The sequence below is a fragment of the Mobula birostris genome, chromosome 2 (assembly GCF_030028105.1).
Source record: "Mobula birostris isolate sMobBir1 chromosome 2, sMobBir1.hap1, whole genome shotgun sequence".
Lineage (NCBI taxonomy): Eukaryota > Metazoa > Chordata > Chondrichthyes > Myliobatiformes > Myliobatidae > Mobula > Mobula birostris.
This window is the reverse complement of record NC_092371.1, coordinates 174,872,019-174,899,645: the sequence shown is the minus strand read 5'-3', so window position 1 is coordinate 174,899,645 and position 27,627 is coordinate 174,872,019. Positions and strand designations below refer to the sequence as shown.

Sequence of the window (27,627 nt, the reverse complement as noted above, 5' to 3'; positions counted from 1 at the left end):
TTAGCACAATATTTTACAACACCAGCAGGAAGATCAGGGTTCACTTCCCACATCTGTCTGTCTGGACTTTGTGCATTTCCCTGTGACCTCGTGGGTTTCCTCTGGTGTTTTGGTTTCCTCCCACACTTTAAAGATGTACTCTACAGGTTAGGATTAGTAACTTAAAGTTAGAAATCTTTAAAAGATCTCTTTACTCTTTGCTGAGTCCTCTTGTGTTGCCTCACTCCTTACTGAGAGCAGCACAAATATGTTGCTCTTTCTGGGACTCTCCATTGCTGACACTATTGATAGATGACCGGTATTTCTCCAGCAGCTGTTTCCTAGACTCTAGAGAAAGAAGTACTACAAATTATTAATTTCTTCAGGGCTTCTCACAAAGGTATTGAGGATCTTAAATAAATTTTCTCTTCTTTGGAATTAAATGCATAAAAAAAACAAGCTGTGTTCTCCAGCTGAATGTGAACGTGAGGAATATTTTAATGATATTTATCATTGTTAGTCATCCTTGTCAACGGAGTACTGTTCTTGACTTTCACTGATGAATGTCTGCTACATTCACATGTAATGACCCTGTTGTGTTAATATGGGCTGTAAAGAAGTAGATGAAGGAAACTTACATGAACATATTAAGTGGGTGCCTGCTTTTGCTGAACACAGTAATTGTGAGGTTAATGCTTATGCACATTGTGCATTGTTCTGCATTACATTCAGCCTTCATTTGTCAGGGGAAGAGAGAAAAGATGTAGCAGTGGAGATGAGCTGCATTTTAAGCTGGAAATGAACAAACAGAAGAATCATAGAGTCATCCAGCATGGAAACAGGCCCCTTGGCCCAACTGGTCCATGCCAACCATGAATCCCATTTGTACTTGTTTGTTCCACGTCCTTCTAAACCTTTCCTTTCCATGTACCTTGCCAAGTACTTTCAAATATTGTCAAATGCACCAGCCTCAACTACTTCCTCTGTCAGCTCGACATTTCTAGTTATAATTTATAGTTTTTACAGTGTGTATTACACTGTACTGCTGATGCAATACAGCAGATTTCATAACATATCTTAGTGATAATAAGCCTGATTCTCATTCTGACCACTTTTAAGTTGGAAAAAGCTGCCCCTCGGGTCTCTATAAATTTTTTTCCTTCACACCTTAAAACTGTGCCCTCTAGTTCTTGATGCACAAACCCTGGGAAAGAGACCATGCACTTTCACCCTATCTACATCCCTCATTATTGTACACATGTTTTTATGATCAACCCTCATTCTCGTATGTTCCAATGAGAAAAGTTAACCTGCATAAATGCTCTCCGATGGTTAAGAAGGCGTATGGTGTGTTGGCCTTCATTAGTTGGAGGATTGATTTCAAGAGCTGTGAGGTAATGTTGCAGCTCTATAACAAAAAAAAACCTCTTGTTAGATCACAGTTTGAATATTGTGTTCAGTTCTGATTACTTCTTTCTAGGAAGGACGTGGAAGCTTTGCAGAGGATGTAAAGGAGATTTACCAGGATATGTCCTAGACTAGAAAGCATACCTTATGAAGATAGGCTGAGTGAGCTAGGGCTTCTCTCTTTGTAGTGAAGGTGGATGAGAGGTGATTTGACAGAGGAGCACAAGATGATAAGTTGAATGGATAGCAGAAGACCTTTTTTTCCCCCATGGTGGAAATGGCTCATGTGAGAGGGTTGAATTGGAGGAAAGTATGGGGGGGGGTGGAATATCAGAGGCAATTTTTTTATATAGTGTGGCAGGTGTGTGGAATGCCCTGCCAGGGCTGGTAGAGGCAGATATATCTGGATTTTTAAAAAAATCTTTGATAGGCACATTGACGATAGAAAATTGGTGAAATATGTAGGAAGGAAGGGTTAGATTGATCTTAGAGTAGTTTAAAAGGTCAGCACATCATTGTGAGATGAAGGGCCTGTACTGTGCTGTAATGTTCTATGACCACAGATAATGGTAGTCTCCTCTGCTACTGCTTTTGGCAGCTTGTTATATTGTCATACTGCAATCCAGGACAGATAGAAGCCCTCTGGCCTGAGAAGTCAATGCCAATCATGGCACCCATACAGCTAGTCCCCACTGTCTTCAGCCCATCTTCCTCTAAGCCCCAGCCCTCGTAGCTATCCAAATGCTGTTCCATATTCCCAATGCTCTCTACAGTATATCCTTTGTGTCATTGTATCCTTTCCAATGGCTTCGACAAGCCGGCTAAACCAGGTTAGGGTAGCTGATGGGTCTCAAACCCTCGGTGAGATAGGGAGTTGTCTATCCCAGCATGTGAAGACAGACTCTGGTGGATTGAGTGGACGAGACCAATGGAAGGTCCAACAGTCAAGAAGGCGGTCTCTGCTAGCGTCGTGGAATGCGTAGAGCACAACAAGACACAGAAGAGCTCCTGGTCATTCACTGCGCCTAGTCCCATCTCCAGTCGTCTTGACTCTTGTCTTGCCACTGGATCCAGATGGGAATTGGGAAGAGGGAGTGAGGCTCACACTGCGCAACTCTCCCTCACTTAAATCCAAATCAAGCGTTAGTCTCGACATCATCAAGCCGGCTGGTGGCGCAGTGACATTAGCGCCAGACTCCAGGAGTAAAGGTTCCCAAATTCGAATCCAGTCGAGCCGCTCCCAGGCACGCTTTCCATCCGTGTTGGGTTGAGTGTCGAACTAGCAACTCAACCTCATAAAATGTACTAATAGTGTCGAGGTCTTCATCGATGACGATGGATGAGCCTTATCCTTTTCATACAGTCAGAATCTAAGAATGAGGTAAGGCAATGGACTAAAGGACTGGATGGAGAAAGGTAATGAACAGAGCACTGTGGCTTTACAGTCAGAGTCCATTAATTAGAGGATTAAAGATCAATTTGCTGCCAGACTTCCTTGAAATGTTCACACAGTTAAGCAGTCAAAGGAAGTGACTTTAGAATATTTGCACAGTTTATCTTTTGCACACTGGTTGTGTTTTTTGTGCACTTTTTCACTGATTCTGTTGTGTATGTTTGTACTATTGTGAAGGCCTGCAGAAAAATTAATCTCAAGGTAGTATATGGTGAGTATGTATGCAGTATTTATTTATTTTGAACTTTGAATAAGTTGGGTTTATTATCATAGACATATGACAGGATATTTTCTGTTTTGCAGCAGCAGTACAGTGCAATACGTAAAAGAAATTTCTATATGTTAAATAGGAAATGTAGATCAAAGTAAGTAGATCAACAAGAGAGCAAACTAGTGAGGTAGTGTTTATGCACCATTCAGAAAACTGATGGTGGAGGGAAAGAAGCGGTTCCTAAAACACTGAGCATGTGAATTCCAGTTTTTGTACCTCCTCACTAATGGTGGTAATGAAAAGAGGCTATATCCTGGCTGGGAAGGGCCCAAAGGTGCTGCATTCTTGAGGCACCACTTTCTGGAGATGTCATCCTTAATTGGGAGGGTTGAGCACGTGACTGAGTTGGTGGAGTCTACAGCCCTCTGTAGCTTCGTTCAATCCTGTTCATTGGAGACTCCATACCAGGTGGCAATATGACCAGTTAGGATGCTCTCCACCACATGTGTAGAAATTTGCAAAAATCTTTGGTGAAATAAAGCTATTGATATGCTTTCTTCACGATGCATTGGTGTGCTGCGCCAAGGATATTTCACCTGAGATGTTGACACCCAGGAACTTGAAGCTGCTTACACACTGACCCATCAATCAGCCATCAATATCTTTTCCCAACTTACCCTTCCGAAAACCTACAATCAATTCCTTGGTGTTGCTGATGTTGGATGCAAGGTTTTTGCTGTGACACCACTCAACCAGCTGATCAATCTCTCTTCTGTATGCCTCCTTGCAGCCAGATGGTATAAGTTGTCTTGAAGCTGCTTTTCATTTTCCTCGCAACTCACAATCACACCCAGTACTAGTTTCAAAGGAGGAAAAACATCTTGATAATTGCAACAATAGTATAATAAATCATAATCAATAGGTTTCAAATAGATTTCAGGAGGTATATTTAATATCAGAAAAATGCGTACATTATACATCCTGAAATTCTTTTTTTTCGCAAACAGCCGTAAAAACAGAGGTGTGGCTGAAAGAATGGATGACAGTTAAATGATAGAACCCCAAAAAACCCCCACCACCACCAGCAAAAAGTGTCAGCACCCTCCACCGAGTACTCAAGTGTGCAGCAAGCATCAATAAAGACACAGGTTTGCAGTACTCCAAAAACTATTCACTTACCCAGTAATTCAACATGCCACAGGCTCTCTCTCGCTCCCTAATAAGGAAAAAGAGGTGTCCCCATTTCACAGTGAGAGAGGAGACATAACAACAACTTGCTGATTTACGATGTTAAAAGGCTGTTGTATCGCTTTTTCTGAGCTCTACGCCTGGAGAGTTGGCAGCTCTCTGGACACCCAACTCATGGCAGCTAACCCACTGCTCCCAGTGTTCTCCTGCGGTACTTCTGTTAGGGGCACTGGTCTAAAATCAGCCCATCTTCAGAGCCATCCTGAAGGCACTGTAGTCTTCCAGGCTGAATCCTTGGGATATCAAAAAGTGGCCAGTCGTGAGACCCTGACAGCGCGTCCCACTCCCTCAAGGAACCAAAGTCAGAGTGTAACTCCAGGTTAGTGTCTTCAAAAGAACCTTGAGAAGGAAAAAAAGAGATATCAGAGATAGAAGTAGTTGTTTCAGAAGATGTAAGCAAAGGAGTCGCCATTTAGCACTGTCTCGACTTCGCTCCGCCTCTCTGCTATATTATTAATAAAGTAATCCAGTTTATTATTACTATCATGTATGATATGAATACTGTTAGTATGTTGCACATTTCATCCTGATCAACACACGACAGCAAATTCCTAATACATGTAAATGTATGTAGTGAATAAAGTTGGTTCTTGTTTGTTTTGCAGCTCCACTGCATTGCAAAGGCATAAAATTTCTATGAATTACAAGATATGTAGACTATACAGTACTGTGTAATAGCCTTAGGCCCAAATATATATCTAGTGTGCTTGAGACTCTTTCACAATACTGTAAGGTTTTTGTATTATTTCCTGCAAGGGTTAAATTTGATTTGATTTGAAGCACATGTTGGAAAGGCACTCATCTCTTTATTTGTCCTTGAAACAGCAACATTTGTGTGTCTTAAGTTTTTATTAATATTGGTAAACATATATTGTATATGCATTTAAGACTTTTGAACACTACTGTAGAATGCAGAAAAATACAGCACAAGACCAGGCCCTTCAATCCACAATGTTGTTCTGAACAGATTAAAATAGTAATCATATGGCCAACTAAACTAATCCCCTCTACCTACACAATCCTTCCATTTATTTTTGCATTCATTTTCCTATCTAACCATCTCTTGAAGGTCTGTAATGTTTCTGCCTATACCATCACCCCCAGGTAGTGCATTCCAGGCACCCACCACTCTCTGTGTAAGAAAACTTGCCCCTCACAACTCCTTTAAATAACACAAAGGAAAAAGGAACAACGAAATTGTGTTTATGGGTTCGCAAGATATTCAGAAATCTAATGGTAGAGGAGAAGAAGCTTTTGCTGTATTATTGTGTGTGAGTCTTCAGGCTCTTGTACATCCTCCCTGACAGTCTGAAAACGTAGAAAGACGCAATCTCAAGGCAACACTGAAAATGTTATTTCAGAAGAAAGTGTCTCTCAGTGACTTGCAAAGGAAAGATGCTGATACTTCTTCAAAATCACTTCCTCGCCTGAAGCAGTTGATTCCCCTTTCACATGTGGTGGTAATACTTCTGAATCAGCTCTTTTTCCATATCAGTTCGCAATTCCCTTTGAGCTATCATATGATGATTCACATACACACAAATTAGATTTATGTTTACACACTATACTCCATGTGTACAAAGAACAAATTATGGCAAAGCAAATACACATACAAGCAATAGCAGGGTAAAGGTTTGAACTGAGTGAAATGGGGTTCAGATTTATTTCTTTATCTAGCATATTGAAACGTACAGTGAAATGAGTTGTTCGTGTGTAATCAACCATTATACCCAAGGATGTGCTGGGGACATTCAGCAAATTAAGTTAATCACTTTCTATCATCACAGTTATAATTTTCTCTCATATGCAATGTCATTTCTTACAAATATAAATTGGCTGAGCTGGTATTTCCAGACCAGCACTTACATAGTTGAGTAACTTTCACCATGTCCATCACTTTTCTTATTTGGACCAATATACTTGACTTGCACTCAGTTTTATCCAGGAGGTAACTAACGATTCCATGTTTAGCGGAAAGCTGCAGTAATCAAATGTGCATTGATTGTTCAATTTGCAATGCATATTAAGGTATACACTGAAGGCGAAATGTGCTTTTCTCAAGTTGAGGCAGAGGGTGGTATGAGTGAGGAACAAGCTGCCAGTGGAAGTGGGAGACAGAAGTTCAATAGCAACACTTAAGAGAAGTTTGGATAGGTACAAGGATAAGAGAGTGTGAAGGGATATGGTCTGGATGTGGTTGATGGAACTAGGCACAAATGCATGGAATACTTGAGTGGAAGGGCCTGTTGATCTGTTGTAATGCTCAGTGGTTCTAGCCATGGGTCAATCTGTCCCCTTAAGGAATAGTTCAGTTGACCATTTGATTACTAATTTAATTGGTTCAGTACAACATTGTGAGCTGAAGGGTCTGTTTCTGTGCTATATTGTTCTATGTTCTATTAGTACTCTTTGACTTTAATTTTGGTCACAGTGGATCATACAATATCATGTTATCAAAGGTAACCATTCTCTCAGCTGAATTAAACAGCAATGAATTAATTACCTCTAATGGTGCTACTTGTAAAGTAACCTCTTATTGTAACCTGATTGTTACCTTAACTCAGTGGGACAGTTAATCAGAATCACCTAAGCCAAAGAGACTGAAATAAACAGAGGAAAGACTAACCAAGTGAGTAAATTAAAGGGAATTGATTTACTGTGAGATTAGGTGCAGAAATTAAATCGGAGCGAAAGAAACATGCTATTAAAAGAAACAAAGTGAAAGTAAAAGTAAGAAAATTACACTTCAAGGCTGATATATTTAAGATTTTCCAGAACAAGAGTCCTGAGTATGGATCTCGGCGTTTGTAATAGTTATTGTTTTGGGTATCAAGAGTAGTCATTGAAAGTGTGCACAGTTGTAATGATGAAGTGTTAATATTGGCAGCAATTTTGCTTAGTGCCTAACTACCAGTTATCATTAGAGTGACACACGCAAAATACTGGAAGAACTCAAGAAGTTCAGGCACCATCTATGGGGGGGGGGGAGGAAATAAACAGATAACATTTCAAACTGAGACCCTTCATCAAGACTGAAAAGTAAGGGGGATGAAGCCAGAATAAGAAGTTATGGGATAGGTGAGATCAGATAATGGAGAAAGTGATGTAATTTAAACCATACAGGTTTTGGATTTGTGTTTTACACAACTCATTAGAAAATGCTGCTGTGATGTTTGTAAAGGGCTGTGAATGAATCACATGTAAAATGCTGAAGGAACTCAGCAAGTCAGGCAGCATCTGTGGAGGAGAATGACAGTTGATGTTTTGGACTGAGACCTTCAACAGGTCTAGAATGGAAAGGGGAAAAATCTAAAATAAGAAGGTGTGAGGTCTCCAGTCCTGATGTAGAGTTTTGGTCTGGAATGTCAACTGTTTAACCCCTCCATAGATGCTGCCTGATCTGCTTGAGTTCCTTCAACAATTTGTGTGTGTTGCTCTGGACTTCCAGCATCCGCAGAATCTCTTTTTATGGCTCACTGATCAATATAGTTTCTGATTAGAGGAGGGATGATTTATAAGTCCTGAAAGATGGGCTCTGATCAGCACAGTGCATTTGTCAATCTGGGCACTCACTTCTGTGGAACTTGAGTCAGTGCAGCAAGACTACCTCAATCCTTGACCATTGCTGTTTGAAATGAATTGCATTCGTATATCTAATTGATAAATTGGTCTATTACTGTCACATGTATCAGTGAAAATTTGTCTGGCATATCATTCATACAGATCAGTTCATTACAATGGTGTATCGGGATGGTACAGTGTAAACTAATAAGAGTACAGAATAAAGCATTACAGTTAAAAAGAAAGAGCAGTGCAGCAGATAGTAAGGTCACAATGAAGTAGATTGTGAGGTCAAGAGTCTATCTTGTCGTACTAGGGAATTGTTCAATAGTTTTATAATAGAAGCTGTTCTTGAGCGTGGTGGTAAGTGCTTTCAGACTTGAATCTACATCAGTTCCTCAATTGTGAAGTGTCATGGCATCGCCTTAAGATGTTTTATTTTTCCTTCCAGTACCCTGTGAAGGGAACCTGACGGACCGCAGGGGTACCATTCTCTCTCCTGGCTATCCAGAGCCATATGGTAATAGCTTGAACTGCGTGTGGAAGATAACGGTAACCGAGGGAGCAGGTATACAGGCAAGTTGTTTGTATGCGGAAAGAACACTTTTTGCTTTAAGTTTACATCGGCACCTTTGACTTATGAGCCATAAATCAGAGAGTAATTAAATTCTATTTACACCTAGTCTGACAGTATTGGTCCCTTGTTCTAATTAGCATTACATTGTAGAAGTAAAGGGAGAGAATTCCACAGGACTAACACCATTTAATTCTTGCCTGTGCCGAGCAGTTGTTTTCCAGTCATCAGGCTCAGTGCAATAACACATCCCAGCCATATAACAGGGAACAGAATGGCCAGGCATTGCTGAATTACATGTTTAATTCTTGTGCAGTTAGTATTTAGAACATAGAACAGTACAGTGAAGTACATGGCTTTCAGCCTACAATGTTGTGCCAAACTTTTAATCTGGTCTAAAATCAATCTAACCCTTCCCCCCCACATAGCCTTCCATTATTCTTTCATCCATGTGCCTATCTAAGAGTCTCTTAAATGTTCCTCTGGCAGTGCATTCCATGCACTCACCCCTTTCTGACATCTCCCCTATATTCCTCCAGTCATACTGAAAGTTATGCACCTTCGTCTTAGTCATTCCTGCCCCAGAAAAAAATATCTCTGGCTGTCTACACTATCAATGCCTCTAATGATCTTGTACAACTCTGTCATGTCAGCTGTCATCTACCTTTGCTCCAAAGAGAAAAGACATAGCTTGCTCAACCTATCCTCACAAGACACGTTCTCTAATCCAGGTAACATCCTGCTAAATTTCCTTTACACACTGTCTAGAGCTTCCACATCCTTCCTATAATGAGGTGCTCAGAACTGAACACAATACTCCATTGTGGTCTAACCAGTGTTTTATAGAGCTACAACATTACCTCATGGCTGTTGAACTCAATCCCTGACTAATGAAGGCTAACACACCATATGCCTTCTTAATCATCCTATCAAATTTCATGGCAACTTTAAAGGAACAATAGACATAGACTCCGAGATCTCTCTGCTACTCCACAGTGTTAAGAATCCTGCCTTTAACCCTGTATTCTGCTTTAAGTTTGACCCTCAAAGAGAACCACTTCACACTTTTGCATTTTGAACTTCATCTGCCATTTCTCAGCTCTGGTCTCTATCCTGTCAATATCTCATTGTAACCTACAACAACCTTCTGGATATATCATCCAGAAGGTTGGTGTACATGACCAAGTAGTCATCACGACTAAATAGTAGTTTGGTTTCAATACTTTGTTATGTTTTGTAACTCACAAAACTAACTGAAAGAAAAACAGAGGAGATGGGATGAATTTGTCTACTTCATTTTACTTTAGTGAGGCATTTACTTATGACGTGGTGGCGTAATGATGTATGCCATTTGCGTACTTTTATATATAACCTATAATGAATTATGTAAACAATGAAGAATGCTTAATCAAGAAATATATTTACAATATTACATTACACAAATATTAAATACACAACAATTTGCACATGCTTTGAGCAAATATCTTTTAGTAACGTGAAAATAAGGTGAGATAGGGTGCCACGCTATTACAGCACTGGGACGTTGGAGTTTAGAGTTCAATTCTGGCACCATCAGTAAGAAATTTGTATGTTCTCCCTCTGACCATGTGGGTTTCCTCCGGCTAATCTGGTTTTTCTCCCAACCCAAAGACGTACTGGTTAGTAGGTTTGTAAATTATGCTGCGATTAGGCTAGGGTTAAAATAAATGAGTTGCCAGGTGGTGAGGTTTGTTGGTCCAGAAGGGCCTCTTCCTCACTGTATCGCTAAATAAGTAAAATGGAAGTGTAGTGATCGCATCGGATGGTGAATTTTACTGCAATTAAATACTGATTTTGTTGAATAGATTCAAGTGATAAGCTTCGCCACTGAACACAACTGGGACTCCTTAGAAATATATGATGGCGGTGATGCAACAGCACCAAGACTTGGGAGCTTCTCAGGTAAGAAAGTCAAATCCAATAACACCTACCTTTTCCTCAAAAGAAGTAGCTAGTCATTGTTTTTTTCTCTCTGTCTATAAATTAAATGAAATAAGGGCATCTTTTGCCAAAAATGTTTTGAGGTGATGACTGGTCCCAGGTGAGATGGTGCCAATAAATGGTGACTGTGTGTGTGTGTAAAATATTTTTTTCTTATTGTAATTAATAGTTTGTATTTTTACTATGTATTGCAATATACTGCTGCTGCAAAACAACATTTCACACCATATGCTAGTGATGTTAAACCTGATCTGGAAAATGTGGTCTAAGTCCTATGTGCCTGTAATGCTGCTGCAAGCTTTTCACTGCACCTATACTTCAGCAAACTTTGTGCACACCACAATAAGCACCACTTCACGAGGCCTAACTTGAGCTCAATTGCCCACTGAGTTAGAGAAAGGCAAATATGCAGCAACAGGTCTAAAAATCTATGCTGTCAAAGTTATCAAGCTCTAATTATGCCACATCTGATGTATGCATATAGTTCTGGTCACCCCATTACAGGAAAAATGTTGATGCTTTGGCGACCGTGCGGAAGAAGTTTACCAGGATGTTGCCTGGATTAGAGAGTGTCTGGATTACAAGAGGTTGGACAAACGTGGGTTGTTTTCACTGGTGTGCCAGAGACTGAGGGAAGATCTGCTAGAGTTTCACAAGATTATCAAAGGTATAAGGTGAGAGTGGGTAATTTGAAAGGAGATGTGCGGGACAAGATTTTACACGGAGTGGAGGGTGCCTGGGATGGTGGTAGAGGCAGAAACATTTAGGACTTCAAAGAGATGTTTGGATAGGCACATGAACATAAGAAAAATAGAAGGATGTGGACATTTTGTAGACAGAAGAGATTAGTTAGCCATTTGATTGCTAATTTAATTGGTTCAACACAACATTTTGAGCCAAAGCGCCTGTTCCTGTGCTGAACTGTTCTATATTTTAGTTTGTGTTTATTCCTCATTGTTTTAATTCTGTCTTGCAAAGTCACAGAGCACAGAATATCGAAATAGTGAGCCGTTTGGCTTCCTCTTGCAGTGGAAGGAGTGTTATCTCCCTCTCACCCTTGTTGGTAAGAGAGAGAGCCTGTGGGATGTTGAAATGTTCAGATGAACAGTAGTTTTTGATGGACTGTTGACCACGGTCCGCCTTTGAGGGTTTGCTGTTACTTACATGGTAGGTACTGAGAGTGCTGATGCTCTCTGCTGGAATAATTGGGGAAGGGAAGAGGATTGATGCTGCTTGTGTGTAGGAAGGGGCAGGTAGCTTTGGGGTTCTTGCGTTTTTTCTGTTATTTATTCTTTGGGGTTTTTCTTCTGTTTAAAGGATGTCTGTGGAGAGTTAGAGTTCCATTTTGTGTACTGTAATGTGTACATTCTCTAATATTAAATGGAACAATTCAGAAGGAACCATTAAACTACAGACCACTCAGCCTACAATGTTGTGTTTATGCTTGCTGCTCCAGGAGAAAGGTACTGGCTGTCCCCTCTATTAAAGAAACACAGAAAACCTACAGCATAATACAGGCCCTTCGGCCCATAATGCTGTGCTGAATATGTACTTACTTTGGGAATTACCTCGGGTTACCCATAGCCCTCTATTTTTCTAAGCTGCATGTACCTGTCTAAGAGTCTCTTAAAAGACTCCACCTCCCTCTCACAAATGTATCTCTAGTCACCACCGTCGCTGACAGCCCATTCCATGCACTCACCACTTGGAAAAAAAAACTTACCCCGATATCTCCTCTGTACCTACTTCCAAGCACCTTAAATCTGTCTTATGCCTCTTAATATCTTACACATCTCTATTAATTTATAACTCATCTTCTTTTCTTCCATAAAGAAAAGCCCTTGCTTGCTCAACCTATCTTTATAAGACAAGCTCTCTAATCCTGGCAGTATCCTGGTAAAACCCCTCTGCACTGTCTCTAAAGCTTTCAAATCCTTGTGATCAGAACCGAACACAAATTTCCAAGTGTGAATATAGAGATCTTAGGTCTGAGGTCTCAATATCTCCAATGTATCGGTCTATAACACCATCCCTGGCAGGGTGTTCCATGCACCCACCACGCTCTGTGTTAAAGAAAAAAGTACGTCTGACATCCCTTTTATTCTTTCCTCCAATCATCTTAAAATGATGCCCCCTCATATTAGTTATTTCCTTCCTCCAATCCCTGGCTACACATGCGATCATTGCCTCTTATCTTCTTATACATCTCAATCAAGTCACCTCTCATTCTTCTTCACTCCAAAGAGAAAAGCCCTGGCTTATTCAACCTTTCCTCTTAAGACGTGCTCTCTAATCTAGGCAGCATCCTGCTAAATCTCCTCTGATTAGGGTGGTAACAAAGGTGTGTGGCATGTTTTCATTCATTAGGTCATCGAGGCTTTGAGTTAGGAGGTTGTATTTCAACTTTATAAAGCTATGCTTAGAATGGAGCATTACATTCAATTCCCATTACAGGAAGGATGTGGAGTCTTTGGAGAGGATAGTCATAGTCATACTTTATTGATCCCGGGGGAAATTGGTTTTTGTTACAGTTGCACCATAAATAATAAATAGTAATAGAACCATAAATAGTTAAATAATAATATGTAAATTATGCCAGTAAATTATGAAATAAGTCTAGGACCAGCCTATTGGCTCAGGGTGTCTGACCCTCCAAGGGAGGAGTTGTAAAGTTTGATGGCCACAGGCAGGAATGACTTCCTATGACGCTCTGTGTTGCATCTCGGTGGAATGAGTCTCTGGCTGAATGTACTCCTGTGCCCACCTAGTACATTATGTAGTGGATGGGAAACATTGACCAAGATGGCATGCAATTTTTTTCAGACACCACCGTGAGAGAGTCCAGTTCCATCCCCACAACATCACTGGCCTTACTGATGAGTTTGTTGATTCTGTTGGTGTCTGCTACCCTCAGCCTGCTGCCCCAGCACACAACAGCAAACATGATAGCACTGGCCACCACAGACTTATAGAACATCCTCAGCATCGTCCGGCAGATGTTAAAGGACCTCAGTCTCCTCAGGAAATAGAGACGGCTCTGACCCTTCTTGTAGACAGCCTCGGTGTTCTTTGACCATGCAGACAAGGTTCACAAGGATGTTGCCTGGATTAGAGAGCTTGTACAGTAATGCGAGGCTGGACAAGCTTGGGCAGTTTTCTCTGGAGCAGCAGAGACAGAGAGGAGATCTGATAGAGGTTCATAAGATTATGGGAGGCATAGATACTCTAGAGAGACAGTAACTTCTGTCCCAGAGGTTGAGATCTCTAATACTAGAGGTACATTTGTGAGAGGGAGAAGTTAAAAGGAAATGTGCAGGGCAAGATTTTTACACAGAGTGGTGGGTGCCTAGAATGTTGCCTGGAGTGGTCGTGGAGACACTATCCCTTTACTTCACTGAAAACTATCCCTGCGCTTCTTAGCCATTTCCGCCCTGGGAAAAAGTTCTCGCGCTGTCCGTTCAATCTATTTCTATCATATGGTACACCTCTATCAAATGCCCTCTCATTGTCCTTCACTCCAAAGAGGTAAGTCCCTAGCTCACTCAACCTTACCTCTTATGACTTGCTCTCTAATCCAGGCAGAATCCTGGCAAATCTCCTGCGCAGCCTCTCTAAATCTTCCACATCCTCCCTTTAATGAGGTGACCAGACTTGAATGCAATACTCCAAGTATGGAATTTTTACATGGGCATCTCAAAGGTAGCGGTTGGAGTGATTACCTGGTGTCATTATCCAAAGAGGTTGAAGTGAAAAGATTTAAATATCCACCAGGTAGGGGTACCTGACACATCACTGTATTTTCCAAAACATTAAACTATTTGTGGCACAGGATGTCAGTAATGCTCATCTCTCTCCTGTTCCTTCCTGTATCCCCCTCCAGCTACACCTTTACTATATCAATGGTAGACTAATTCTTTTCTTCATCAACAAGAATATGATGTTTCTACCAGACCATACAGACTCACATCTAGAACCCTCCAATCAAAAAAGACTTGGCATCTTAATAGATCTTCTCTGGCTGTGGTTTCTATGATTCTTGCCTTATCCTTTCTAAAAATATGTTTACAATGGTGAAACGGAATTCCAAGTAAAGGACGAGGTTTCAATAATGAAAACCTCTGCACAAAGCAAGTAGCCTCTGTGGTTTGTTGCTGATTCTAGGGTTCCTGTCTGCTGAAGTGAGATAAGGAATAGGAATACCTGAATAACTCTCAGCGATTGTGATCGCAGATAATCTGAGTTGTATTATGCGTGCAGCTCTGCTTATTTACAACGGTGATGTTTGCATTTAATTCTTTGCAGGCCAGGCTAATTTGGATTGAAAAGGATGAAATGTTGATTTATCATTTCAGGTACCACTGTGCCTGCTTTATTGAACAGCACCTCCAATCAACTCTACCTGCACTTTCATTCTGATATCAGTGTGGCAGCGGCAGGTTATCACCTGGAATACAAAAGTAAGTGAAACGGTGATGCTGACAAGTTCAGTAGAACCAAGGTCAAGTCCTTTGTCTGGTATTATGTTGTTTATGGAGCATCTTCAAGAGTCAAAGAACAGGGATTTAATTTTGCATAGTTCCTGGTACATTGTGACTCCTGTTGCATTCTATATTTCTTAATTTTGAATGGTGTCCACTATTCTCCACTTCACTGTCTGTGGGGTCCAATCTCTTCAAGCAATAGTGACTGGCATTCTCGTGGCCCCTACAACCCCATATATCCCACCTCAACACCTTCCTGACACCCCTTGACATCTCGCAGATGTCAAAGGCATTTTGAAATGTCTCTAATATTAGTGATAATTTAAAAAAAATAATGGATTCATGTTTGGCTTAAATCAGTTTAACTACCGAGAAGTAATTCAGTGTAAAGTAATGAGATTGAGAGGATTAGTAAATCAGCCATGATGAAATGGCAAAGCAGAGTTGATAGACCAAAAAGCCTAATTCTGCTCCTTTATCTCATGCTCACATGGAGATCCTCTCCTCTTGACGACTACTCTATCTATGCCTCTAAACACCTTCCAGTCACCATACGCCTCAAGTCTCTCCTTGCTGCATCGGATTTAGAGTAACAATTATTTCCTTCACATTTGTGTACTGGATATGACATTAAACAATCTTGAAATGAAATTCCATTGCATTGCTCTGATGGCAGTAAATTTGATGCACATAAAATTACCCCAGAAGTAAATGTAACAGTAAATAACGGCAGTCCAGTGCTTTTAGTTAATAGTGCTGATGTATAGCAGTGTATAACCCTATTGTCATGCATCTCCTTGAGTGCAGCCAGTATATTTTGACTGATTGCATTTGCCAATGAATTTTGCAGCTATTAAGTTAGCTGGCATTGAAATAAGTTATTCATAGCAACTTAAGCTCCCATGGGAACCTATTAGCGCACAATTTAGTTTGGTTTCATTGGAATAAATTTGTTATAATGACAGCAAGTAAGTATATAATAATAGCTAGAATGCTTAGTGTCATTCCTCTCAAATACTGCATGAGAATTGTATATTTTAACACCAATTACGATATAACTGAAGTTGTATTTATCTTATTGTGCTTGTTTTCTCTTCTTTAACTACTGAATATTTAAAACTGTTTTCCTTTGCAAAGGAGAGAGGAAAGGCTTAAGAAATATTTTGATTGTTGAAACCATCTGGCAATGTGTTAACCTCTTCAGTGTAAGGTGGCGAGCAGGTTGATGTTGTCATTGCAAACAGGAGATTCTGCAGATGCTGGAAACCTAGAGCAATACACACAAAATGCTGGAGGAACTCAGCAGATCAGACAGCATCTATGGAAGGGAATAAACAGTTGATATTTCAGGCAGAGACTCTTCATCAGGACTGGAAAGGAAGGGGGAATAAGCCAGAATAAGAAAGTGGAGGGAGGGGAAAGAGTACGAGCTGGCAGGTGACAGGTGGGACAAGTTGAGGTGGAAGGTTGAATGAAGTAAGAAGCTAGGAGGTGATGGATGGAAAAGGTAAAGTGCTAAAGGAGGAGAAATCAGATAGGAGAAAAGAGTGGACCATTGAAGAAAGGGCAAGAAGAGGGGCACCAGGGTGAGAAGATAGGTGAGACGAGATTAGAGGGGAGCCTGAATGGAGATTGGAAGATGAGAGAAGTATGAGGGGGACAAAATGACCTGAAATTAGAGAAATCAATGTTCATGCCATCTGGTTGGCGGCTATCCAGATGGAATATGAGGTGTTGCTCCTCTAACCTGAGGATGGCCTCATTGTGACAGTAGAGGACACCATAGACCGACATGTCAGAATGGGATTGAGCAGTGGAGTTAAAAGTGAGTGGACACTGGGAAATCCTACCTGTTGCAGGCAGAGTGAGGTGCTCAACAAAGTTGTGCCCTACTCTATGTCGGGTCTGTAAAAGCTGGAGGAACACAGTAGGTCAGGCAGCATCTATGGAAGGGAATAAATAGATAAGACTTCAGGCTGAGACCCTTCATCAGGTTTGCAAAGGAAGGTAGCAGAAGCCAGAATAAGAAGGTGGAGGGGGAAGGGATAGCTGATGTGTGGATTCATGGAAATTCCTTGGGGCCAATGACTGCCAGGAGGTCTATATTCTCATACGTACACTGGGCATTTTGTGTCATATTCAAAGATTAAAGTACTTCTACTGTATGTCACCAGATACTACCCTGAAATTCATTTTCTTGCAAGGTATTCACAATAGAATAATGAAGTACAATAGGATCAATGAAAAACTACACACAAAGACTGACAAACCAATGTACAAAAGAAGACAAATAGTGCAAATATAATAATAATAATAAATTTGTAACTAAATAATACTGAGAACCTGCGTTGTAGAGACCTTGAAAGTGAGTCCATAGGTTGTGAGATCAGTTCTCTGTTGAGGTGAGTGAAGTTATCCACACTGGTTCAGGAGCCTGTTGCTTGTAGGGTAATAACTGTTCTTGAACCTGGTGGCCTGGAACCTACAACTTCTCTGTCTCCTTCAGAATGTCAGCAGTGGAAAGCACATTTTCTTGCAAAAAGAATATAGACTTGAATTGAACAATTTCAGTTGCTCAGTACAAATCTGAGTTAAAGTGATAACAGATAGGTCGCTGCATGGAGCAACTCACCTAATAATGCAGTTGTTTACCAGCCAAGAATGTGCTCTCTTAGTTTCCAACAAAACATGGTTATAGCTTTTAAAAATATTTTGAAAACTTGCTTTTATTTAGTCTCAGCCACTTGTGATAACAATGGGAATTACACATTAAAAATTTTACAACAGTTGGTAGATAATTCAGCCTGAAAATTGAGGTCAGCATGAAAATAACATACCAATTCCAATTTTGTCTTTTTATGATATTGCTTTTTAAGCTTGTTCAGAAAGTTTTTTTGACATTTAGGTATAATTTAATATGGATTATAGTAGTAGTGCGATCACTCAAGTCACGTATGATGTTCTAAGGAGTTGTTTGTTGGTGGGTCCTCAGGTGGCTGTGTGGGATGATCGAGGATCCACATAGTCTGGGGCAGTGTGGGCAAGAGTAGATGGTGGCTGTCGTTAGTGGTTGGATCTTTTGGTGGTATGGATTGTATTTCCTAAATTGTTGTTTAAAAGCACGAAGTTCTAAATCATATGTAATTTCCAGAAGACTTAATGATCTGAATGGTATATATTTAATGATATCAAAGGGGTAAGTTTACAATGAACTCAAAAGGTTTGAAATGCACTAAGTTTATCAGCCACTAGATCTTTCTAAAAACACAAGCAATCCATTTATCAAATTACATACGGAGAGCAAGAGATGTTGAGCCTATTGTCCTCATGTTACATCTAATATAGAGTCTTACAGCACAGTACAGGTCCTGAGGCCCCTAATGTTGTGCCAACCTTTTAACCTGCTCTAAAATCAATCTAACCTATATTTGCCATTTCTGCCTTGGGAAAAATAATTTGGTTGTCCACTCAATCTATGCCTCCTAAGTTGTTTTAAATCTGGCCTTCCTTTCTTCCTAAGACAGCTGATGTGTGTTTCATTTCCTGTTTGGGCATTCCTCAGGGATCATAGATTCAAACAGGTGAGGTGTGAATGGTATTTACTGGTCTATGAGAAGTGATGGTCACAGCATAATGGGTTGTATCAGAATGGACATATAACCCTGAAGAGGTGCATCAGTGTCCACAGTTTGGTGCGTTGGAGCAGTTCCTTGATATTGGTTGTGGTTGTTTGCTCATTCTCTTGTCTTCTCACCTTCCTGAAATAGCAACATAAATGTCTAAAAGATTGATTTCAACACCCAGAGGTAATGTTGCAGCTTTATAAAACCATGATTAGACCATACTTAGAATATTGTATTCAGTTCTGATCACCCCATTATAGGACAGATATGGATCCTTAGAGAAGGTGTAAGGAGATTACTGGGATGCTGCCTGGATTAGAGAACATACCTTGAGGATGGGTTGAGCGAGCTGGGGGTTTTCTCTTTAGAGTGTAAGAGGATGAGAGGTGACTTGACAGAGGTGTACAAGATGATGAGGTGCATAAATCAAGTGGCTAGCTAGAGACCTTTTCTCAAGGTGTTAATAGCTATATGATGGGGCATAATTTTAAAGTGATTAGAGGAAAATGCAGGGGGATGTCAGAGGTAAGTTTTTTTTTTAACGCAGAAAGGGGTGGGTGCATGGTACGCCCTGCCAGATGTGGTGGTAGAGGCAGAAACTGTCTGAGCATTTAAGAAACTCTTACACATGGATAATAGAAAAATAAAGGTCTATGTAGGAGGGGTTAGATTGATATTAAAGTAGGTTAAAAGGTTGGAATAGCCTTGTGGGCCAAAGGGGCTGTATTCTGCTGAAATGTTCGATGTTCTACATTCTATGTGAACCAATTTTAAATGTGCGTAAATTTTTGATCTGTATTTGACTTGCTCAGCCATCTTCCATGAGGGCTTGGGGATCTGTCCCTTTATTTTACTGATTAGATCTACCTTTGAAAGCCTTTTTCATCTATTTAAATGTATTCAATACAAGAATTGAAGTTATTTTCAAGTATTATTGAGGAATTTCTTTATGGTTTGTTTATGGCTTTGCTTTATATTTGATATTCCAGTTTTTTGAAACGATATGCTCTAGATTTTTGTTGTGTTCTGATTAGAATTTCATGTTCAGCAACATAAAGAATTTCATTAAATTATTGAAAGCCACATTATGGAAAACTTCTAGATGTGCCAGTTTTACTGACAGCTATATCAATGGAAGTAAGATATATGCTAACTATATATTTAGTTTATCTACTTCACAGTTAATTCCAACATTGCCACATTTTAAGGAATTATATTTTATCAATTCACTGAAGCAAAGAAGAAACTATAAAATGTTAGATAATCTTGGTGAACACTAAATTGGTGAAGCACATTCTCTGCAGCTGACAAATGAAGATTAGCTTCTATCTGTCTTCATCTTTGTGGATGTGAATTGCCTGAAGAATGAAACATTAGTGATCCGTATCCCTGTCAAATCCAGTAAAGTCAGAGCAGCCATGAAAGCACAAATGGGTTTAAGTGCAGCCATTCTTTGTGTGTTAGAATTTAGAACAGTTTGACATAGTATTGGCTAACCTATATAAACTTATTCTATGATTGATTTAACCCTTCCCTCCTACACAGCCCATAACCAGCCATTTTTGGATGGAGGTGTCAACATAGCATGTCCACTGCTCCTTTCCACCATGGCTGATTTATTGTCCCTCTCAACCCCATTCTCCTGTCTTCTCCCTGTACCCTTGACACCCTGATTAATCAAGAACCTATCAACCTCGCCTTTAAATATACGCATTGAATTGGTCTCCACAGCCATCTGTGACAATGAATTGCTCAGATTTCCCCACCCTCTGGTTAAAGAAATTACACTTCATCTCTGTTCTAAAGAGACATCCTCCTATTCTGTTGCTTTGCCCTCTGGTCAAGACTCTCACACTTTTGCAAACATCCTCTTTATGTCATTCTGTCTAGTCTTTAAATATTCAATAGATGTCAATGCAATCCCCCCTCATTCTTCAAAACACCAGTGAGTACAGGCCTATAGCATCAAATGATCATACCTTAACCCTTTCATTCCCAGAATCATTCTCAAGAACCTCCAATGCCAGAACATCCTTTCTTAGATAAGAGGCCTAAAACTACTCACAATATTCCTAACTGTAGTCTGACCAATGCCTTATAAAGCTTCAGCTTAATATCCATGCTCTTGTGTTTTAGTCCTCTCAAAATGAATGCTAACATTGCATTTGCCTTTCTTGCTATCAACTCTGCCACTACTTTGCCCATTCTTCTAACATGTCTAATTCCTACTGCTGACTCCATGTTTCCTCTCACTACTTGCCACCCCCCCTCCCCATCTTTGTATCATCTGCAAATTTGGCCACAAATCTATCAATTCTATCATCCATATCATTGACATGTATCATGAAAAGATGTGGTCCCAACACATGCCCCCATGGAGCACCGGTAGTCACCAGCAGCCAACCAGAAAAGGCTCCTTTTAGTTCCACTCTTCAGCAATCAGCTTGTCTTCTGTCCATACTAGTATCTTTCTTGTTATACCATGGGCTCTTATCTTATATAGCAACCTCGTGTGTCAAAGGCCTTTGGACAGTTGCCTGGGAGAATTCCAACAATCATGATTGTGAGTGCTGAATTTATTCGGGAAATTCTGGACCAACGTTTGTCAGCCCCTTTGCACAAACATTAAAAGTTTATTGATTGCTTGAGTACCTTTGAAGACAGTTGTACCTGCATATACAGCTGCACTTCGACCTGCTCTATATTCCAAATATGCAGACACAAGAGACTGTGGATGCTGGAATCTAAATCAACAAACACCCTGGAGGACCACAGAAGGTTGAGCAGCATCTGTCAGGATGAAATACTGCATCAAGACTTGGCTTTGACCCCCCAAAATGTTCACAGTTCCTCCCCCCCACCCCCATCCCACAGATGGTGCTTAATCTGATGATTACTATTTCCCAGGACGGAAATGGCTAATACAAGAGAGCATGACTTTAATATGCCCCACTGCCTTGTGGGCAGCCTCAGGAGAGACTAAGCCTATGAGAGTAAACCCAGACAGCAAATCTGGAGTGGAGCTCCTAAGGCAGCTGGACGTCATTGAACATCAGTCTGGCAGCTGCTGCAGCCAAGCTGGTGCCAAATGTATTGCTTCATAAGCTTTCCTTTGGACTACACTGGTGAGGCCAAGAGGGGGATCTTGACCGCTGGACATCTCAGATTCTCCATACCTTCCACCCAGGCTTGTGATGAGTGATCATCATCACTCATTGTCCTCGGAGAAAGGTTTTCAACCAAAAACTTTAATATGATTTGAGGAAACTGTAGGCGGGATGTCAGAGGTAGTTCTTTTTTACACAGACAGTGGTGAGTGCATTGAACATACTGCCAGGAGTGGTAGTACAGGCTGATACAATACAGACACTTAAGAACTCCCAGGTAGGCACATGGATGAAAAAAAATGGAAAGAGTTAGATTGATCTTGAACTAGATTAAAGGGTCGGAACAACATCATGGTCTAAAGGTCGTGCATTGTGTTGTTTGTTTAATGTCCCTTCACAGAAGCACTTTAGTAACTCAAGCAAAAGTTCATCACTGTCTTCTGAGGATCATCAAGAAATGTTCAAGGCCTAGTGTTCGGGATCCTCATCCAGAGTCCGATTTCTTGACAATGCTGAAAACTGGGGTAGATACTAAAGACTGATAATTATTAGCTAATGCGTGTGGTGTCTTTTATGTCCGCGAGCTGTGTGTACGCCTAATGATATAGACATTATTGACATGACATGATGAAACATTTAATATGTAAAGTTACAGAGCAAATACATTTTTTCTATGCTGTCTACAGACATGGATACATAATCATGTTTACCTTTCTGGCAGTGATACTTGTCCCACTATCATTTGCCAGTCAGTTAGAATTGAACTTACTTCTCAGTTCAAGACAAACATTTCCCTATATCCTGTTCAGATTTATTTACTGCATGTGAATCAAAATGTACAGTAAAACGTGTTGTTTGTATTAGCAACCAGCACAGCCAAGGACGTGCTGGGGTTTGCCCGCAGTTGTTTTCATGCATTCCAGAGCCAGCTTTCAATGCCCACAATTTTTAGCGGAGCAACTCAAGCAGCAGCAGCAACAACAGAAAGAAACAAGGCAACAGCCAAACAAGGCCCTTTCCCTCCCAGGTGCCTCACACCTGGCCACATCTGGGCATTCAGTCCTTGGTTCTGGACTCTGAAACTTCCAGATGGTGGGCATTCAACCTCCAACCCCTGGCCCAGACTCTCAGAATTGAGACATCTTGTTACGCATGACAACAGTAATAATAAACCAATGCCGCTGACAGTTTTGAGATATATTTTTCACCCTTAGACTTTGTCATGTCCCATACAACTTGAAGCAAGACATAGACATTGGCGAGGATGTTTACAGTTAATTCATCATTGAGAAAGTATTTTACAAAAAAGAAAGACACAAGGAGAAGATCAATGAGCGAGTGAGCAGAAGAGATGGAGAGGCTGGGGGCACATTTTGCTGCTAAGTGTTGCTGTGCACTCCAGCCTCATTATTTTACAAACAGGGGTCCACTTGCAATCCATAAACACGAGGAATTCTCTAGGTACTGGAAATCCAAAGCGATGCACACAAGAGGCTGAAGAAATTCAGCAGCTCAGGCAGCATCTATGGAAATGAATAAATAGTCATGTTTCCAGCCATCAGGACTGGAAAGGTGGGAGAAAATGCCAGAATAAGAAGGCGGGGTGAAGGAGAAGGATAAACTAGATGGTGATGGGTAAAGACAGGTTGGTGGGGGAGGGGGAATGAAGTAAGAGGATGGGAGAGTGGATCATAGGAGAAAGGGAAGGAAGAGTTACACCAGACGAGATGATGGGTAGGTGAACAGAAGAGGTAAGAGGCCAGAGTGAGGAACTGAAGAAAAGGGAAAGAGGAGGGAAAAACTATTGGACGTGGGAGAAACTGATATTCGCGTCATCAGGTTGGAGGCTAAATGGAATATAATGTGTTGCTCCTCCAACCTGAAGGACTATAAGAAATAAAGCAGAATTAGGCCATTCAGCCCATCGAGTCTGCTCCAACATTCCATCATGGCTGATCCCGGATCCCACTCAACCCCATACACCTGCCTTTTCACCACATCCTTTGATGCCTTGACTAATCAGAAAATGTTTAACTTCCACCTTGTATAAAAGCACGGACTTGGCCTCCACTGCAGACTGTGGTAGAGCATTCCACAGATTTGCTACTCTCTAACTAAAAAGAAATTCCTCCTTAACTCTGTTCTAAAGGGTTACCCCTCAATTTTGAGACTGTGCCCCCTAGTTCTGGGTACCCCCACCATAGGAAACATCCTCTACACATCAACCCTATCTAGTCCTTTTAACATTCAGTAGGTATCAATGAGATCCTCACACATTCTACTAAATTCCAGTGAGTACAGGCCCAGAGCTGCCAAATGCTGCTCTTATGTTAACCTCTTTATTCCTGAAATCATCCTCGTGAACCTTCTCTGGACTGTCTCCAACGATAACACATTGTTTCTGAGATATGGAGCCCAAAACTGTTGACTATACTCCAAGTACAGCCTGACTAAGTGCCTTATAAATTCTCAGCATTATCTCCTTGTTTTTATATACAGTACTATTCTCTTTAAAATAACTTCTACCATTGCATTTGCCGCCTTTACCACAGATTCAACCTGTAAATTAACCTTCCAGGAGTCTTGCACGAGGACTCCAAAGTCCCTCTGCACCTCTGATGTTTGAACTTTCTCCCCATTTAGATAGTAGTTCGCATTATTGTTCCTTGTATCAAAATGCATTATCACACATTTTCCAACACTGTATTCCATCTGCCACTTTTTTGCCCATTCTTCCAACTCATCTGAGTCCTGTGCAATTGCATTGCTTCCTCAGCACTACCTACCCCTCCACCAATCTTTGTATCATCCGTAAGCGTTGCCACAAAACTGTTGATTCCATTATCTAAATCATTGACAAATAATGCAAAAAACAGTGGTCCAATACCGACCCCTGAGGAACACCACTAGTCACTGGCAGCCAACCCAGAAAAGGCCCCTTTATTCCCACTCGCTGCCTCCTGCTTGACAGCCATTCTGCTAACAATGCCAGTAGCTTTCCTGTAATGCCATTGGATTTTATCTTGTTGAGCAGCCTCATGTGTGGCACCTTATCAAACACCTTTTGAAAATCTAAGTAAATGTCATCCAATGCCTTTCCTTTGTCTCCCTACTTGTTACTTCCTCAGAGAGATCTAACAATTTGTAAGGCAAGATGTCCCTTAACAGAAACCATGCTGACTTTGACTTATTTTATCATTAGTCTCCAAGTACCTCGAAACCTCATCCTTACTAATAGATTCCAACAGTTTCCCAACCACTGAGGTAAGGCTATAATTTCCTTTCTTTTGCATTCCTCCCTTCTTAAAAAGTGAAGTGGCTTTGACAATTTCCAGTCCTCCGGGTCCATGCCAGAATCAAGTGATTATTGAAAGATCATGACCAACACAGCCATTATCTCTTCAACAAACTCTTTCAGGACTCTGGGATGTAGTCCATCTGGCCCAGGTGACTTATCCACTTTAAAACCTTTCAGTTTGCCGAGCACGTTTTCCTTTGTAATGGCAATGGCACTCACTCCTGCTCCCTGACACTCATCTCATGGACCTCTCGCACATTGCTAGTGTCTAACACAGTGATGAAGGATACAAAGTACCCATTAAGTTCATCTGCCATTTCTTTGTCCCCCATTACCATTTCACCAGCATCATTTTCCAGTGGTCCAGTATCAATTCTCACTGCCCTTTTATTCTTTATATAACTGAAAAATCTTTTGGTATCCTGCTTTATATTATTAGCTAGTCTCTCCTGATATTTCATCTTATCCCTTCTTATTACTTTTTTAGTTGCCTTTTGTTGGATTTTCAAAGCTTCGCAATCATCCAACTTCCCACTCACTTTTGCTACCTTATATGCCCTTTCCTTGGCTTTTAACTTCCATTGTCAGCCACGATTCCCTAAACCTGCCATTTGGGAAGTTCTTCCTCCGTGGGAAGTATCTAACATGCACATTGCAAATTTTTCCCAGAAACTACCGCCTCCTCTGCTCTGCCACCATTCCCACCAGTATCCTCCTCCAGTTCACCTGGGCATGCTGCTATCTCATGCCTCTGTAATTCCCTTTATTCCATTGCAATACTGATAAATGTGACTTATGGTTTTCCCTCTCAAACTGCAGTATGAATTATATCATAGTATGATCACTGCCTTCGGGGGTTCCTTTACTTTAAGTTCCCTAATAAGATCTGGGTAATGCACAACACCCAATCCAAGATAACATTTTCCTGAGTAGACTCAAGCACAAGCTGCTCTAAAAAGTCATCTCGTAGGCATTCAACATATTCCCTCTCTTGCAATCTGACACCAACCTAATTTTCCCAATCCCTTTGCATATTGAAGTCCTCAATTACAATTGTGTTATTACCATGATTACATGCCTTTTCCAGCTCCCTTTGCAATCTCAACCCCACATCTTGGCTATTGTCTGGAGGCCTATATATGCTTCCCATAATGTTTTTTTACACTTGCAATTTCTTAACTTCACCCGAAAGATCCAACATTCTCTGCCCCTATGTCACCTCATTCTAAAGATGTAATTTCATCTCTTACCCACAGAGCCACACCACTGTCTACGTCTGCCGCCTGCGCTTTTGATACAAAGTATAACCTTTGATGTTGTGCTCCAAACTATGATCTTCCAACCATGACTCAGTGATGCCCACAATGTCATATTAACCAATTCTCTAATTGCGCTAGGAGTTCACCTTATTCCGAATGCTATGCATATTTAAATCCATTACCTTCAGCCCAGAATTTTTCATGCTTTTGTAATTTTTGCCTCTGTGGTACAATTAGACTCTTTGCTCTGTCTGCATTTGTACCCAATCATTAGTTTGTCCTTCCTTAAGTTCATGTTATAGCCATCATCTACTTGTAAACTTGCTATCTCATCATGGCAGAAGAGGAGGCCATGGACCAACAAGACAGAACGGGAATGGGGATAGGAATGAAAATGATTGGCCTCCCAGAAATTTTGCTTTTTGCAGCTGGAACAGAAGTGCTTGACATGACAGTCCACCAATCTACAGCAGGTCTTACTGATGTAGAGGAGCATTGAGAGCTCTCGATACAATGGATGACCAGCAATTCTATTTATTTTCACTACTGATAACCTTGTTTTGAGATAAGAGATGATTATCATTCAGATTTAATTGTTTCTTAAGTTTATCGAGATTCTTTCAGAGACAGAGAGTGGAGTAAGGAGTCATTTTAGGTTTAGGGACAGTGATGTGGAGCAGTTAGAAGTCAGGCCAGAAATTAGACCTCTGCTCTTTCTTGGAAGGCTGTGGATATGGAACAGGAGCCCTGTCCAGGGGTTGAAGGACAGTGGGTGGGCGTATTTAGAGAAGAAAGGGGCTTGTTTGGCTGTTCTTGTTGCGTTGCTTTTTGTGTTCAGTGTCATTCTGCCTAGCATTGTGCGTAGTGTAGTTGGTGCTAGAATATGCAATGACACTTGCAGGCAGCCTCCAGCACATCCTTAAGTTGTGTTAGTTCTTAATGCAATCAACACATTTCACTGTATGTTTTGATGTACACATGATAAATAAATTAATCAGAATCTGAAACATTTTTCCAAAAAAACTCTGATAAAGTCATTTATTATTTTACTGTAGTTTTGTAACTTTCATTAAGAAACCAGATCAGGTAACACTACAAAAACAAGGTATATAAGATCTGCCATATTGGTATCATCCATCAGTTCTTTGACACCTTCAAAGAACTTGTATATATATTCTATGGAATTTCTTTTACAGACCTAGATCAACATGGATTTATTGTTGTTATTCCTGCTGGATAAGCTTAGATTAAATCCTTCATCACGCCTTTGTTTTGTTTTCCTTCACCAACCTAATAGACCAATGAAGTCCAGGAATGTCATATCTTTTACAGAGATTGAATCCAACCCCCTCCCACCCAGATGAAAAAGCAACAACTTTAAATAATCATTCCCACTTCTTTTCCCACTGTTAGCCTCACTTACCGTCACAGATTCCACGAAATGCA

General features: G+C 40.7%; 1 protein-coding gene across 1 annotated transcript in view; it reads left to right on the top strand.

Annotated features, from left to right (window-relative positions):
- The window catches only part of csmd1a (CUB and Sushi multiple domains 1a), a 2,254,753-nt gene that overhangs the window by 1,881,712 nt on the left and 345,414 nt on the right, over positions 1 to 27,627 (top strand). Inside the window, exons 35-37 of the mRNA XM_072251121.1 lie at positions 8,311 to 8,435; positions 10,278 to 10,374; positions 14,766 to 14,870. Coding sequence (XP_072107222.1) covers positions 8,311 to 8,435; positions 10,278 to 10,374; positions 14,766 to 14,870 — 327 coding nt within the window. The remainder of the gene's footprint in view (positions 1 to 8,310; positions 8,436 to 10,277; positions 10,375 to 14,765; positions 14,871 to 27,627) is intronic.